The 18,339-nt window shown below is 40.1% G+C and overlaps 1 protein-coding gene across 1 annotated transcript in view; it reads left to right on the top strand.

Moving 5' to 3' along the window:
- The window catches only part of CACNA2D3 (calcium voltage-gated channel auxiliary subunit alpha2delta 3), an 877,278-nt gene that overhangs the window by 452,931 nt on the left and 406,008 nt on the right, over positions 1-18,339 (top strand). Inside the window, exon 11 of the mRNA XM_030205518.1 lies at positions 8,844-8,957. Coding sequence (XP_030061378.1) covers positions 8,844-8,957 — 114 coding nt within the window. The remainder of the gene's footprint in view (positions 1-8,843; positions 8,958-18,339) is intronic.

The following is an 18,339-nucleotide window of genomic DNA, read 5'->3' as shown; positions in this document are numbered from 1 at the left end:
CCAGCACTATCCCCGCCTCCCAACCACCAGTCCCGCCTCCCACCACCAGCTCTGGCACAGACCGTATAAGTCTGCCCAGCACCATCCCCGCCTTCCACCACCGGCACTGCTACCCAATCTCGGCTAAGCTCCTTAGGATCCATTCCTTCTGAACAGGATTCCTTTATGTTTATCCAACACATGTTTGAATTCCGTTACTGTTTTCCTTTCCACCACCTCCCGCGGGAGGGCATTCCAAGCATCCACTACTCTCTCCGTGAAAAAATACTTCCTGACATTTTTCTTGAGTATGCCCCCCTTCAATCTCATTTCATGTCCTCTCGTTCTACCACCTTCGCATCTCCGGAAAAGGTTCGTTTGCAGATTAATACCTTTCAAATATTTGAATATCTGTATCATATCACCCCTGTTTCTCCTTTCCTCCAGAGTATACATGTTCAGGTCCGTAAGTCTCTCCTCATACATCTTGTAACGCAAATCCCATACCATTCTCGTAGCTTTTCTTTGCACCGCTTCAATTCTTTTTACATCCTTAACAAGATACGGCCTCCAAAACTGAACACAATACTCAGTTTTGGAGGCCGTATCTTGTTAAGGATATAAAAAGAATTGAAGCAGTGCAAAGAAAAGTTACGAGAATGGTATGGGATTTGCGTTACAAGACATATGAGGAGAGACTTACGGACCTGAACATGTTCACTCTGGAGGAAAGGAGAAACAAGGGTGATATGATACAGACGTTCAAATATCAAACATCAGTGCTTTGATTTCAGAGATCCTTCATTTGTAATAAATCCAATGAAAGCCGGCGTCTTTAAAGCTACAGTCTGACATTTCCACATCATAAACAAATATAATTGGTGGTGTGGAGATAAGAACAAATTCTAAATACAAAAACTTCCACCCAATACAAAATTACAAAGTTACAATAGTATATGGGGAAAAGCCTCAAAGAGCTCCCAAATCCAATATAGATCTGTCGGAGCTAAAATAGACCAACTGGTCTTCTCTTCATCATAGGCAAAAACCCCTTTTAGGCAGCCCTAGGTAAATTTCTATAGGCAAAAACTCCTTTTAGGCAGCCCTAGGTAAATTTCTTCTGGGACCGCAGTAAATTTTCTAAATTTTTTGTTTTTCAAAAATAGGAATTTTTTAGAGAAAAAACATGCTATATTGCAATGCACTTAGCTTTTTATTGCTTAATATTCTGTGCTGCTACTGCTTCGTGCTGCGCTGTTCCCTCTTGAGTTACCCCGAGCCGACATTGGCCAGCGTTTCGCTGCTTCTTCAAGGTCTCGGGTAATTACTATGGGATACAAACACAAGAATTAATATAATGCAGCTTAAACTGTTTAACAAAAAATTCTTACTATAAAGCCATCAGCACAGTACTTGGAACTGGTTGCACGGCGTTTCAAATGCAGCATGTCTGACCTCGGGAGACATTGCTCAGGCTGGTATAAGTAAAATATCTGACGTCAGACGCTGACTAATGATTGTCCAATCAGGGATTCAAAGAAATACTCCTATTGGATATTCTAAAAGAAATAGCACCAATCCAATCGTGAATTTAGACCTCGCGGTTCTAAAGAGTGTACTTTAAAAATCCAACGTTGTTCAGCCTGTAATAATTGTCTTTGATGATCACCTCCTCGCGTAGATTTTAAAATTTCTTGTAGGACAAGGCATTTCAAATCTTTAAAATCATGCATTAGATCAATACAATGTTTGACCAAAGGTAGACCTATTTTATGTGAACTTATGGCGCTTTTATGTTCAATTATGCGCACATGTAAAGGCCTGGAAGTTTGTCCTACATATAACTTCTTGCATGGGCAGAGTAGACAATATATTACTGAACTCGATCTACATGTAGTGTTTATCTTGAGTTCATATATCTTCTGATCCACAGGGTTAACGAAGGTGGAAGTCTCCAACATAATGGAGCATACTGAACAACTGTTGCATTTAATATGACCAGTCCAAATAGGCAAAGGAACTCTATTCAATGGTACAGCTGGACTAAGGAGCTCTTTTAAATTTTTATTTCTACTGTATGCTAGTCGGAGCTGGGCATCTACAAATTGTGGATGAGTTTGAATGAGCTTCCAATGTTTCCTCAAAATAGCTGAAATTCGAGGCGATGTAGAATTAAACTGTGTGACATAAGTGAAAGTTAGTTGATCAAATTTTTCTCTCACCTCTAAGGTGTTCGCATTTAAAAGATGTTCTCTATAATTGTAACGTGCTCTTCTATATGCATACTTAATCACCGATTTAGGGTAACCTCGAACTTTCAGTCTATTGAACAGCGTTCTGGATTGATTTTTAAAATCTGAATCATCTGAGCATATCCGACTATATCTCAGAAATTGAGATAAAGGTAGACTATTTTTTAGAGCAATCGGATGACTGCTTTCATAATCCAAAAACGTGTTTTTATCTGTAATTTTATGAAACACGGTCATAGCAAAACTATTGCCTTCATTTCTGATTAGTACATCTAGAAACGTTATTTCTGTTGTATGTATATATGAAGTGAATTTAATACGTGGATGATACGTATTCAAATCAATTATAAATGAATTCAGCTCTTGAACATTCCCAGTCCATAGCATAAAAACGTCATCTATGAACCGGGTCCATACACCAATGTTCTTATAATATCTTGATGGATACACAAATCTTTCCTCAAAAGCTCGCATGAAAAGATTTGCAATGGAGGGGGCCATCGTTGCACCCATCGCAACTCCTGAGATTTGTTGGTAAATCTTGTCTTCAAAAAGAAAAAAAATATTTTTCATAGCAACTTTCGCTAAAGACACTAAAAAAGTAGTGGATACTCGAACGTCTAACCTTGATTGTAGATAATATTGTATCACTTCTAGAGCTTCCTCTTGTGGTATTATAGTATATAAAGATACCACATCTAGTGTGACCATTGTCGAAGTACACGCTAAATTACCTTTAGCTGTTAATAGACGTAAGAAATGAGTAGTATCTTTGAGATAAGATTTACCTTGAACCACTAAAGGTTGCAAAAAGCAATCAACAAAAATAGATAGTGGTTCTAAAATAGACCCTCTACTGGAAATAATTGGTCTTCCTGGATTTTCAGAAGGCGTTTGACAAAGTGCCGCACGAAAGACTCCTGAAGAAATTGCAGAGTCATGGAATCGGAGGTAGGGTATTATTATGGATTAAGAACTGGTTGAAAGATAGGAAGCAGAGAGTAGGATTGCGTGGCCAGTATTCTCAGTGGAGGAGGGTAGTTAGTGGGGTCCCGCAGGGGTCTGTGCTGGGTCCGTTGCTTTTTAATGTATTTATAAATGACCTAGAGATGGGAATAACTAGTGAGGTAATTAAATTCGCCGATGACACAAAATTATTCAGGGTCGTCAAGTCGCAGGAGGAATGTGAACGATTACAGGAGGACCTTGCGAGACTGGGAGAATGGGCGTGCAAGTGGCAGATGAAGTTCAATGTTGACAAGTGCAAAGTGATGCATGTGGGTAAGAGGAACCCGAATTATAGCTACGTCTTGCAAGGTTCCGCGTTAGGAGTTACGGATCAAGAAAGGGATCTGGGTGTCGTCGTCGATGATACGCTGAAACCTTCTGCTCAGTGTGCTGCTGCGGCTAGGAAAGCAAATAGAATGTTGGGTGTTATTAGGAAGGGTATGGAGTCCAGGTGTGCGGATGTTATAATGCCGTTGTATCGCTCCATGGTGCGACCGCACCTGGAGTATTGTGTTCAGTACTGGTCTCCGTATCTCAAAAAAGATATAGTAGAATTGGAAAAGGTACAGCGAAGGGCGACGAAAATGATAGTGGGGATGGGACGACTTTCCTATGAAGAGAGGCTGAGAAGGCTAGGGCTTTTCAGCTTGGAGAAGAGACGGCTGAGGGGAGATATGATAGAAGTGTATAAAATAATGAGTGGAATGGATCGGGTGGATGTGAAGCGACTGTTCACGCTATCCAAAAATAATAGGACTAGAGGGCATGAGTTGAAGCTACAGTGTGGTAAATTTAAAACGAATCGGAGAAAATTTTTCTTCACCCAACGTGTAATTAGACTCTGGAATTCGTTGCCGGAGAACGTGGTACGGGCGGTTAGCTTGACGGAGTTTAAAAAGGGGTTAGATAGATTCCTAAAGGACAAGTCCATAGACCGCTATTAAATGGACTTGGAAAAATTCCGCATTTTTAGGTATAACTTGTCTGGAATGTTTTTACGTTTGGGGAGCGTGCCAGGTGCCCTTGACCTGGATTGGCCACTGTCGGTGACAGGATGCTGGGCTAGATGGACCTTTGGTCTTTCCCAGTATGGCACTACTTATGTACTTATGTACTTATGTACTTATGGGGGGTCTATAGTTGATTTGTGAATTTTATGCAGTGTGTACAGAACAGGTATCTTAGGTGACTGTGTATTCAGAAAATGAAACTCTTTCTGAGTGATCATACCATTGGCGTAAGCTCCACTGGTCAATCCAAAAATACATTCTTTCAACCTTGGAGTAATACCACAAGAGGAAGCTCTAGAAGTGATACAATATTATCTACAATCAAGGTTAGACGTTCGAGTATCCACTACTTTTTTAGTGTCTTTAGCGAAAGTTGCTATGAAAAATATTTTTTTTCTTTTTGAAGACAAGATTTACCAACAAATCTCAGGAGTTGCGATGGGTGCAACGATGGCCCCCTCCATTGCAAATCTTTTCATGTGAGCTTTTGAGGAAAGATTTGTGTATCCATCAAGATATTATAAGAACATTGGTGTATGGACCCGGTTCATAGATGACGTTTTTATGCTATGGACTGGGAATGTTCAAGAGCTGAATTCATTTATAATTGATTTGAATACGTATCATCCACGTATTAAATTCACTTCATATATACATACAACAGAAATAACGTTTCTAGATGTACTAATCAGAAATGAAGGCAATAGTTTTGCTATGACCGTGTTTCATAAAATTACAGATAAAAACACGTTTTTGGATTATGAAAGCAGTCATCCGATTGCTCTAAAAAATAGTCTACCTTTATCTCAATTTCTGAGATATAGTCGGATATGCTCAGATGATTCAGATTTTAAAAATCAATCCAGAACGCTGTTCAATAAACTGAAAGTTCGAGGTTACCCTAAATCGGTGATTAAGTATGCATACAGAAGAGCACGTTACAATTATAGAGAACATCTTTTAAATGCGAACACCTTAGAGGTGAGAGAAAAATTTGATCAACTAACTTTCACTTATGTCACACAGTTTAATTCTACATCGCCTCGAATTTCAGCTATTTTGAGGAAACATTGGAAGCTCATTCAAACTCATCCACAATTTGTAGATGCCCAGCTCCGACTAGCATACAGTAGAAATAAAAATTTAAAAGAGCTCCTTAGTCCAGCTGTACCATTGAATAGAGTTCCTTTGCCTATTTGGACTGGTCATATTAAATGCAACAGTTGTTCAGTATGCTCCATTATGTTGGAGACTTCCACCTTCGTTAACCCTGTGGATCAGAAGATATATGAACTCAAGATAAACACTACATGTAGATCGAGTTCAGTAATATATTGTCTACTCTGCCCATGCAAGAAGTTATATGTAGGACAAACTTCCAGGCCTTTACATGTGCGCATAATTGAACATAAAAGCGCCATAAGTTCACATAAAATAGGTCTACCTTTGGTCAAACATTGTATTGATCTAATGCATGATTTTAAAGATTTGAAATGCCTTGTCCTACAAGAAATTTTAAAATCTACGCGAGGAGGTGATCATCAAAGACAATTATTACAGGCTGAACAACGTTGGATTTTTAAAGTACACTCTTTAGAACCGCGAGGTCTAAATTCACGATTGGATTGGTGCTATTTCTTTTAGAATATCCAATAGGAGTATTTCTTTGAATCCCTGATTGGACAATCATTAGTCAGCGTCTGACGTCAGATATTTTACTTATACCAGCCTGAGCAATGTCTCCCGAGGTCAGACATGCTGCATTTGAAACGCCGTGCAACCAGTTCCAAGTACTGTGCTGATGGCTTTGATGGCTTTATAGTAAGAAATTTTGTTAAACAGTTTAAGCTGCATTATATTAATTCTTGTGTTTGTATCCCATAGTAATTACCCGAGACCTTGAAGAAGCAGCGAAACGCTGGCCAACGTTGGCTCGGGGTAACTCAAGAGGGAACAGCGCAGCACGAAGCAGTAGCAGCACAGAATATTAAGCAATAAAAAGCTAAGTGCATTGCAATATAGCATGTTTTTTCTCTAAAAAATTCCTATTTTTGAAAAAACAAAAAATTTAGAAAATTTACTGCGGTCCCAGAAGAAATTTACCTAGGGCTGCCTAAAAGGGGTTTTTGCCTATAGAAATTTACCTAGGGCTGCCTAAAAGGGGTTTTTGCCTATGATGAAGAGAAGACCAGTTGGTCTATTTTAGCTCCGACAGATCTATATTGGATTTGGGAGCTCTTTGAGGCTTTTCCCCATATACTATTGTAACTTTGTAATTTTGTATTGGGTGGAAGTTTTTGTATTTAGAATTTCCACATCATATCCTCATTCAATCAAAGAGAACAAAAGAAAATCCACGTCATGAAACTGGAAGAATAAGGAAGTATAATTAAAGTTTTCTTTCAGTGTCATGACGTGGATGTTCTTTTGGTCTCTTTGATTGGATGAGGATATGATGTGGAAACGTCAGACTGTAGCTTTAAAGATGCTGGCTTTCGTTGGATTTATTACAAATGGAGGATCTCTGAAATCAAAGCACTGATGTCCCTGAAGACAGTTACTCAACTTGTCATCTTCAAAGGAGAAAGTTTTGTTGCTTCTTAGAACTCACAACTTAATTGATCCCTGACGCAGGCTCTGTCTGCTGAAACGTGACCCACGTTAGGTCACTAAGGAAAGAATTGATGTTCAAGTTACATGATTAAAGAAATTGTGTTCCGATTTTGAAGGCTCCTGGTGCTTCTTTTCGCTATTTGTGATACCACCTCAAATATTCACTCAAAATAGTTATTTTACTTGACTCCTTAATTTGTTCCTCTTGTACATGAACATACAAGTGAAACTACTACTACCTAAATATGTATTTGCTGGTGTTTACACATTGAAAGCACTGTATGATGTCATTCTTTTTCTGCATTTGTAAGTTTCCACAATTGATGCTCCTGCTTGACATCCCAGCAAATACATATATGTTTACTTTTACATATTTATATATTTTACAAAAGGCTCAATGTTCAGCAGAGCCTTTTGTAAAATAATAGGGGACTTGAGCACATTGCGATCTGGATGCCTCTATTTCTAACTCAATGACCTTTTCAAAGTGGGTCTTAATGTGTTTTACTTTGGTACTGTTATTTGGATGCCTAATGTAATTGCATGGGTTATCTGTACAGTGCTTGAATATTGCTGCTGTATAGTTGATTTATGGTTCCTGCCTTCATTCCAGCTCTGTACAGATAAAGGTGGAGTAGTTATAGAGATTCAGCATGCCACTGTCTTTATATGGTTTGAGTATCTACAGATAGTTGATTTATATAGATACTAGCCACCAGTATCTATAGATACTAGTATCTTCTTATGCTATTATTAATCTTATGTACTTGGGAAGCCACTAGTTATCCCAGAGCATGAGCAGGAGGGATTGGATCTTCACTGGGATCCTGCTGGATACTTCTGACCTAGACTGGTCACTATCAGAGACAGGATGCCGGGCTTGATGGACCTTGGTTTGATCCATAAGCATTTCTTATGTTCTTATATTAGTATATCTAGGCCTATCTATATATGCAATTGAATCATTCTTTAATTTTTGAGATCACTAAATATTATGCAAAGTATGCACAATGAAAATGACATTTATTGAATAATGGTTTGCACTCTACTAAGTTACAAATGGCCTAGTCCTAGGTTTATGCATATATTTCTCGTTAAAATAATCTTAGCCTTTCTCTCTCTTGCTATTGTGTGGTATTAGGCTTTGTTGTAAACTGTTTGGTTAAGGCAATGTTTCCCAAGAGCACCTCCTTGCCAGTCAGGTTGTCAGGATATCCATAATGAATATGCATGACATTGATTTGCATACTCTGCTTCCATGTGAATTAGGTACAGTACATTGCTTATAGAATAGTATCTAGTATTTATGCATGTCAATCATGCATATAAGTGTTAGTATTCTATAAATGGTCCTTTTACCAAGCTGCGGTAAAAAGGGCCTTGTGGTAGCGGCTGGGGCAATTTTTCCCATGCGCCAGGGCCCTTTTACTGCAGCGGGTATAAAGCCCCTAAAGAAGACATGACCATGCAGTAAGGTTATTCTTACCACATGGCCATTCCGGGAGAGGAGGGCGGGGAGCACTTACTGCCACCTATTGAGGTGGCGGTAAGGGCTTCCACGGTAATCCGGTGGTAACCAGGCAAAGCTGTGCTACCCAGTTATCACTGGGTTAGCACCACACTATAAATTTCAGAATAATTTTCTGTATCGCCGAAAATAGCGCACGCTCGAAGCGGAACTACTGCCCACAGACGCATTGGGCCGACAGTAGTCCCAGGTTGCTATGTGACAAACCCGTTGCCACATGACAACCCTTTAGTAAAAGGGCCCCTAAATTTGGTATTCTATTGGCACCGATATTTAGGCATCAATTTATCCCGCATATACAAATTGGGAGAAAACGTTTAGTACAAAGAGCCTGTTATTTACCTACATGACATTGTACTCATTTTTCCCCATTCAAAGTCCTCAACTAACTACATAGTCAGAGGAATAGTGTATCTGCAGCATTGTACTAAAATATTCTGTTTTCCTTTGTAGTTCAACCACACTGGAGAGGGAAGTATTTGTAGCCAAGCCATAATGCTAATAACTGATGGGGCTGTTGACACCTACGATACGATATTTGCAAAGTATAACTGGCCGGATAGAAAGGTAAGTGGAGCATAGTTAATGTAAGTAAAGTATGTGACCAGAATTCTGCACAGAACGACTGTTCTCTCGGGGGCAATTTCTCCAAATGGGTTAGTTTTGTGCATGCCATGTCAGCAATGAACATATCTGCACATATCCCTATTTTTACTATGTTTCTGCATAAAAACAATACATACATAAATAGGATAAAACGGTATGTTGCAAAGTCCACTGCTGTCCCTTGTGGTGCTGCTGACCAGTACCTGTACTTTATCATGTCCAGCAGCCAGGTCCTGAAAAAAGGAAGGAGTCCTTGGTTGGCAGAAACCTGGAGCAGACTAGATCTCGGGTCATCTCCTTTGCAGAAGGGTAAGGGTAGGTTCAGAGTGTTATATTTTTGACCCCTGACGCAGGCACTGTGCGCCAAAACACGGCCTGTGTCGGGTCATTCTATGAAAGATTTTATGAAAGATTGGTATTTATAGCATTTATATCCCACATTTTCCCACCCATGGGCAGACTCAATGTGGCTTACATCAGTCTGCAAAAACATACATCAATTCAGCAAACAATCAAAATCAATGAAGTAAAGAAATTAGCGAGTAACAGCAAGAGAGAGGAAAAGGAGAAAGAGTAATAGAGTTCAATATGTCGTAACGACTGCAGCAGTTCAGAAGTTAGAGATGCTAGGCGGGTCTGTAGCGTAAGCTTTCCCAAATAATAGGGTCTTCAGAGATTTTATGAAGGCCAAATGATCTTGAATAGATTTTACAGATTTTGGTAATCCATTCCATGAGTGAGCGCTAACATAAGGAAAGGTGGATGCGTAGGTGGTTTTATACTTGATACCACAATAGGCTGGGTAGTGAAGATTCAAGTACGTGTGTGACGATCTGAAAGAGTTCCTTGATGGTAAGCTGATAAGGGCATCCATATATGCTGGAGCGTCACCTTAGAGAATTTCAAGTGATATGATTATTGAAGGCTCTTGGTGCTTCTTTCTTTGCGATTTGGACTTTGTTCTGTTCTTTGGACCCTCTCTGTGCTGTTTTATGAAAACAAATTGCAACAACTGTTGCCATCAGTACTTTTCAAAACCAAATTGATGTGGTAGAAGTAGCACATATTGTTGCAATCATAATGTCTGTAAAGTTGTAATCAAAAGTAAAAGAAACACGTAATTTAGTATCATAGTATGTTCAACCAAGCATGAAATAGCTCCAAATCTGTACCTGCCCACAAAATAAAGATGTCATCAATGTTCTGCTTCCAAAAGATTAAAGAAGATTGATATTTGGACTCTGAAAGCTATTTTCTCTCATGCGTATTAAGATATAAATTGGCCACATCGAGAACCCTGGTGGCCCCCATGGCAATCCCCTTAATCTGTAAGTAAAAATATTTTTGAAATATGAGCTAGATCACTTAAGAAATTGATATAAAGTTGTGATGCTAAATGTCTAAAGTAGTTCCAATAGTGGCCAATCTTTTAATACATTGGTGTACAGGGCTTGTACTCCATGGTTGCCAAAATATGCCAAAATAATGGAATCCTCTATGAGGAAAGGCTAAAGAAGATAGGGCTTTTCAGCTTGGAGGATAGATGACTTGAGTGGGCATATAACAGAGATCTATTCAAAAAGTATAAAGACTACAGTACACCATGAAATTACTAAGAAGTACATTTAAAACAAGTTAGAGAAAATATTTTTTCACTCAACACATAATTACGCTCTGAAATTCTTGACAGATGATTCATTGCCAGATTGCGTGTTTAGCACACAAGAAAAGGCTTACCTGAAAACACGTTAAAGCGTTTTGCGGTATTTTGTCTATTGGCGCTTGCTAATAGGCATTAGTTATGTTTTCAAAAATATTTTTTGCAGGGGATGTGTCATGTGTGGAGAATGGCATGGAAGCTAACTGAATAATGCAGGGCTGACGTGGAAGCCCTTAGGACCTTTTAAATGGGAGGCATTAAGTGCTCCCACATTAATTTTTTGCAGGTATCACACAGTAATGCGAACATTGGCGCATGACCTGCAAAAAATATAAAGAAATAAATAAAGAAAAAGCCTTAATTTGGTTCATGGTTGTGTTTCCTGGAGCGAAACATTTGCGGGTCCTTTTACTAAGCAGCATAAAATGTGGCCTGCGCTATCCCAAGCGCAGGTCTTTCCCATACATTAAGGTCACTTTTAGCACTACCAGGAAATAGCCGATTTTCCAATTTCTTCAATAATGTCCAATTTTCCCATTATCATGTGAGCATTTACCAACATCTGTTTTGTAGGCCGTAGGGGACCACTTGCTAATCCTGTAATAATCAGTTGGCATATAGCAATGCCCATGCATTAACTGATTAGCATAGCTGTGCCCACTCTCTGCCCAAACATGCCCTCAGTACTAAAACATGCATTTTATTTTCTATCACACATGCGTTATTGCTTACCAGGACCCCGTGAAGGGGCATAATTGAACGGCTCCGGCCATCTATATGGCCGGCACCGTAAAGCGGTGGCCGAACCGTATTTTTGAAATGATAGACTGCTATCTTTTGTTTCGCTAATAAGGTTGGAGCTGGCCAAATGTCAGCATTTGGGCCGGCTTTAGAGATGGCCGGCATTGGTTTCCGGCGATAATGGAAACTAATGCCGGCGATCTCAAGCCCGGCCAAATCCAAGGCATTTGGTCATGGGAGGAGCCAGCATTTGTAGTGCACTGGTCCCCCTCACATGCCAGGACACCAACCGGACACCCTAGGAGGCACTGCAGTGGACTTCAAAAATTGCTCCCAGGTGCGTACCTCCCTTACCTTGGGTGCTGAGCCTCCCAAATCCCACTCTCCAGAACTCTACACCACTACCATAGCCCTAAGGGATGAAGGGGGGCACCTACATGTGGGTACAGTGGGTTTTGGGGAGGGTGGAGGGGTCCCATTTACCACCACAGGTGTAACAGGTAGGGGGGGATGGGCCTGGGTCCACCTGCCTGAAGTGCATTGCACCCACAAAAAACTGCTCCAGGGACCTGCATACTGCTGTCAGGGAGCTGGGTATGATGTTTGAGGCTGGCAAAAAATATATATATATTTTTTGGGTGGGAGGGAATTGGTGACCACTGGGGGAGTAAGGGGAGGTGATCTCCAATTCCCTCTGGTGGTCATCTGGTCAGTTCGGGCACCTTTTTGAAACTTGGTCCTGAAAAAAAAGGGACCAAGTGAAACCGGCGAAATGCTCATCAGAGCCGGCTTTGTTTTTTCCATTATCGGGCGAAGCCGGCCATCTCTTAACCAGGCCTCTTCCCGCCTTCCGTACCCTGCCGAAACTCCCCCTTGAAGTTTGGCCGGTTCCGCGACGGAAAACAGTTGGCGCCGGCCAAAATCGGCTTTCGATTATACCGATTTGGCCAGGCTCAGGAGATCGCCAGCCATCTCCCAATTTGTGTCGGAAGATGGCCGGCGATCTCTTTCGAAAATAAGCAGGTTAGTGATCCACCTCTAGTAAATTGCTTTTGGATAACAATCTCATCAAATACCCAAATCAAACACATAATATTTTAAACGTATTTCTGTTGTTGCTTTCAAGTCAAGTTTTTCTGGGCAAGCCTTGTCAGATTGTGACTTACATCTGAAAAGATTTCTCTTTGTGAACATATTTTTGTTAAGAATTGAACTGTGAAAGAACACTGTAACCTCCAACCATCATAGCCTGTGGTTTTGCAAACAGCTTCTGACAATTGATCTGTATTCTTAGTGCAGAAATGCAACAACATCCAACATCAAACTTCCACAATAACACCACATGTACAATTTAAAATGACTGATTTCTAAAACAGATGTTGTTTGTAAAACCACAAGCTCCTGTGGTGGTTTATTGCAATATCTTTAATAATCTTTCAGTGCAGTATGTGTTACAGGAGACCTGAATTGCTTTAATTATGCAGTGCAGTAAAATAAAATATACTTTCGGGTGGGGGGGCATGGATTTCACCCATCTCTGTCTTGACTATTATATCTAGAGTCAAATTTTGACATTCTATCTCATATGCATTATCAAAATGTTTGCACAATACCCTGAGAGGTTTACAAATTTTGATATAAAAAAATTGTCAGCCAAAAGGTTAAAAAATACACGTGTCAGGGAATAGAAAGGAGAGTGTGCCAACTGAAGATTGACCATCTCAAATTTCTTTCTTGCATTTTTTTTTTGCATTAATTGGAATCAAGATTCCATTTTCTTTCTGTAACACACGACCAGTCAAAATCAATTCTTCTGGCTATGAAATGGAAATTGTAACTGGCAAATTCTTAATCTTACCTCTACGAAGGAAGGTTGTAAGATTAAACTACGCAAAAGCCTGCACTGAAATCATACAGAACATTCTCAAAATTAGTGGTTTTAAAATCCTATTCTCAAATACTTAACAGGTCAGGGTTTTCAGTGCAACCAAAGGGTTTTCAGTGCAACTAAACTGTGGAAGTCATTCAATTATTAGACCAAGGGGCCCTTTTACCAAAGGGCATTAGATGTGGACCTGGGAGAAAAGGGCGAGTCAGGAACATGCCTAGCACTTACATGCGCTGGTGAGCTAGCATAGGTACTCATGCTTAAAATTAGACACGTAACTGTGGACTTATGCTATTGTCTAACTTTAAGCGACCATTTGAGAATTACCCCCTTAGGGAACCTCATACTGAAGTGTGTTAGGCAGTTTATATGGGAATTAGTTTGCACTCATTAGTGTGGAGGAGTAGCCTAATGGTTAGTTCAGGGAACAAGGGAACTTTGGTTCAATTCCCACTGCAGCTTCTTCCGACTCTGGGCAAATCACTTAATCCCAGTGGCGTACCGAGGGTGGGGCGGTGGAGGTGGTCTGCCCCGGGTGCATACTGCAGGAGGGGTATTGGGAGCAGCCGCGCGGCTGTCAGCTCCACCGGTTCCCTGCCCCCTCTGCTGTTACTTCCTGTTCCGGTGCAGGCAGTACCCCAGCAGGCAAGAAGAATGCCCCCGGGGACGGGGACTTGGAAGTGATGCGCCGGGGGGGGGGGGGGGGGGGGTGTCGTGCTGCACCCGGGGGGGGGGGGGGGGGGGTTGGGTGTTATGCTGCACCCGGGGATTGTAAGCTCTTTGAGCAGGGACTGTCTTTCTTCTATGTTTGTGCAGCGCTGCGTACGCCTTGTAGCGCTATAGAAATGCTAAATAGTAGTAGTAGTAGTAGTGTCGTGCTGCACCTGGGGGGGGGATAGACAACATTGTACCCGGGAGGGGTTCACAGCAGTGATACGCCCCAGGTGGCAGGTAACCAGGAACACCACTGTTTAACCCTCCATTGCCCCAGCTACAAAATAAGTACCTGTATGTAATTTGTAAACCGAAACCATTTTGATTGTAACCACAGAAAGGTGGTATATCAAGTCTCATCCCCTTTCCCTTTTCTTTCCACTAATTGTTACTACATGATCCCGCTAAAATTTAATACAGCAGCTTGATACTTAGCATGTGCTAATTTCCACATTAACTGACAAATTCAGAATGGGATAGGACACGGGTGAGGAAAAGGCATAGACAGCACCATATACTTTATTCATGATACGGTATGACATGCTGACTGTTTAATGCAGCAGATATCATTTAATAGGTGGTGAAAAATATCTGTGTTATTCTCAGTACAGTGCTATAGGGCAAATTTGTATCTGTGTGCTGATAATGCATATAAATGATTAGAACCCTGGCATATACTTCTGAATGTGTATCCATATATAGGTAAATGCCAATATTTCTATAACCTATAGAAACACAATAAACCTATAAACACAAAGGAATCCTGTTTAGAAGGAATGGATCCACAGAATCTTAGCGGAGATTAGGTTGCGACGCCGGTAATTGGGAAGCGAAACCGGTGCTGGGCAGACTTCTACGGTCTACACCCTGATCATGACTGAATAGATAGGGATGGACTTAGTACAAGAATAGTGCTGAGTAGACTTCTACGGTCAGTGCCCTGAGAATGGCAAGGGCAAATCAAACTCGGGTATAAAGTATCACATACCATGTAAAATGACTTTATCTTGTTGGGCAGACTGGATGGACCATACAGACTGGAGCCTAGTGTAACTGCAAAAGGAGTGTTCACGTGGGCGGATCATGGGTGTTCTTCCATCTACTTCAGTGCGCGTTTTATTGAATACTATCAGTTGAGCACCTAATTGCTGCATTTAGGTGCTTACATTTACACCTGCCATAGAGCAGGCCTAAATGACGTTGCCTGAATTTAAGCACCTAATTGCTGGCTTACTCCAGTATTCTATAGCACAGTAGGTGCACAGATTTGCTGTTATAGAATACTAGCAAAGCACCTACATTTTTGGGTGGCTAACTTTTAGCGCCCTTTATAGAATCCCCCCCCCCCCCCCAGTTACTTCTGCTTAAGCATAGGGCCCAGTTCCTGCCTTTTCTCCACCCCAGTCCAAGTTGCTATTAAAGCAAAAATGATCACACATTAAGTGCTAAGATACCATTTAACTGTTAATGTGTGTTAACTGCAGCATTAATGACTGATGCAGATTAGTAAATAGGACCATTAATGCGTGCTATTTTTTTGCAATACCGTAGAAAAGATGAAGACATAATACTCAGGAAGAGGAAAGTATCAATATGGGCTACCCTTAAGACATGTTTTTTGGGGTTTTTTTTTACTGCTAACCCCAGTTATTAGTAACTAATCATCTCATAAAAATGGGACCTGTGGTAAAATAGCATGAATGAGTGATAAAATAACACATCTTAACAGTAGCCGACATTGATACCCCCCACCCCTTAGTGTGAAGAGGTTTCTGGTAACCAGAGCTGATATTGTGATGTCATAATGCCTCATTCCACCAGTGCCTAAAAGCCAACCTCATCAGTGACATCACAATGGCTTGATTGACCTATATTTTGCTCACTTTTTTTAACATACATCAGTGATTTCAATATCTAGAGACATTTCTTTTTTCTTTAAATAAGGGAGGAAGTTATCAACATGGGCTCCCGTTAAGACAGGTTATTTTACTGTTGAACCCAGTTATTAGATCTAGGTATCACTGCCTAAAATGGGACCTGCACTAAAATAGCATAAAGTAGTAGTAACATAACCCACATTGATACCCCCCCAAGTCACATATATCTATAAAAGAAAGTCATTTACATATATAATGCTATGGTTTTCTTTAAAAGAAACAGTTCAGAAGCAATTCTGTAAATGACGTCCAGATTTGAGCATTAAAAAAATGCGTTCTAAGTGCTGTTCTATAAATGGCATTCTAGGTTGGGCCACACAGAAGCAAAGGACGACAAACTGAGTTCCAGCCTGGGAGAGAATGTTCAAAGATTCTTATTTAAAGGCAGCAGAGAAATGACCTGACATGGGCCCATGTTTCCAGGGACATAGCTGCCTGCCTCAGGGGTCACAAGAAACACTGTGTATAGAAAATGAAATAGAATGTGAAGCCGTACATAAAAAGTATATAAAATATAAATACAATGAATATAAATTAAACAAAGTGGACTGTATAAAACAATGTACCGAACATGTTAAAAATATAAAATTAAAAGAAGTAACTTATGTCATAAAAAACATGTGTCATAAAAACAGATGATGGATGATAATTAAGAGATGAACATGCACTATTTAAGGGTTATCAAAATGCACTCCTACCTCTATGTCTATGTAACGGAATTTGAACCCGGTGCAATAGATGAATATAGATTCCAGGATAAAAGACTGCACTGGATATACTGTGAGACCAATGTGGGGATATAGTTCACATTGATGGCTGATGTAAAACATGAAACAAACTATCATGCACCACTAAAAACTGCTAATCATGATTAACTATACAAACACTACTAAAAAGAACTGATCATGAACAAATATATAATAAAAAACATCTAAAGAATGCTTAGGGTTTCTTTTACAAAGCAGCGCTATCGATTCCCGTGTGGCAAATGAGAGGAAGCCCATAGGAATTGAATGAGCTTCCTCTTATTTGCCACACTGAGAATCAGTAGCTCAGCTTTGTAAAAGAGGCCCTTAGTGCTGAGATCCCGGGTGTAAATCCCTGCACCTAAATTAGGCATGGATCCCTTGAATTCTGTAACACTGCGTGCAAATGCTAGACACACCTTGACCAGTCCATGCCCCTCCCGTGGCCACATTCCCTTTTCAGATCCACATGGAAATATTTATACGTACATTGTTATAGAATAGTAACTACAAAGATGTGTGTATACATAGCAATGATTGCCAATTAGCACCAATAATTCATTGTTTGCACCTAATTAGTGGTTTAACAGTCTCATTAAGCAATTAAATTGCACGCATAATTTGGGCATGTACCAAAATTTGCACATGTGATTTTGAGCGCTATATAAAAAATTAGGGGGTTTATGCTGACACCAGCCATCTACGAACCACTGAATATAAATATTGCATATCTTATATGATCAATTTAGGAAATATCAAAATTGCATTTTGTAGATAGTTCTTCAGATAATAAAAGAGATTTATTTACATTGTTTTACAAGGTTAGGCTACTGAAAAGTACTCACTATATCCTTGTTGGGTCTACAGTATTTATTTGCTATCAGGAAAGAAAAAGGAAGAGAAAAAGGGGGCAATTTGACAATAGCCAAAAGAAAAATAGGAGCTTGGTAGACCTGCTGATTTAGCAGGAGTGGAACATTATTACAGCAAATTGACTGTTCTGACTGCACTATTGTCTGGTTGTTATTAAATTGATTTTTATTCCTTAAGAAGACGGAGATACTTCAAAGGCAGGTGTTATTATCATTATATGCGTTGTGTGTTTTGTTATTATCTGTACCTCATAGGACAAAAGAGTGACTCCAGACTTTTGTGAACTACAACATAACTTAGGTTGATTAACCTGCCTTTTGGGGAACCCAGACAATACAGTACAAAATTATGCACTGCAGCCAAACAAAACCATTCTTTCTAATCTGAAGATAAGGGAAAACTACTCAAAACAGTCCAAGAAAGCGCTCTTTGGGGTCTTTGTTCAAACTATTTTTTTGTAAATTCTATAACAAACAAAATAAAAGATATCCTACCAGGTGTACTGAATAGGCTGGTGAAGAAAGGCTTCTAGATTTTCCAGATATTGTGATGCCATTACTTGTATATGAAATCTCTTTAAAAGCAAACAAGTACATGAACAACCAACTAGAACAGCCGTAAAGATAACAAGTACTGTACAGTCTAGGAAAAGACGTTCCATTTTTTTAATATATATCCAATGGAAACCCCAAATCCTCCTTCCCTTTTAACCATATCCCTATCCTGAACCCCTCACCCTATCTCCCCACTTCCTTTTCTCCACTTTCCTCCCTCCTTTTGTCCC

This window comes from Microcaecilia unicolor, chromosome 6, assembly GCF_901765095.1.
Source record: "Microcaecilia unicolor chromosome 6, aMicUni1.1, whole genome shotgun sequence".
Classification (NCBI taxonomy): Eukaryota; Metazoa; Chordata; class Amphibia; order Gymnophiona; family Siphonopidae; genus Microcaecilia; species Microcaecilia unicolor.
Note: the sequence above shows the minus strand (reverse complement) of the source record. Positions and strands in the feature narration are given on the sequence as shown.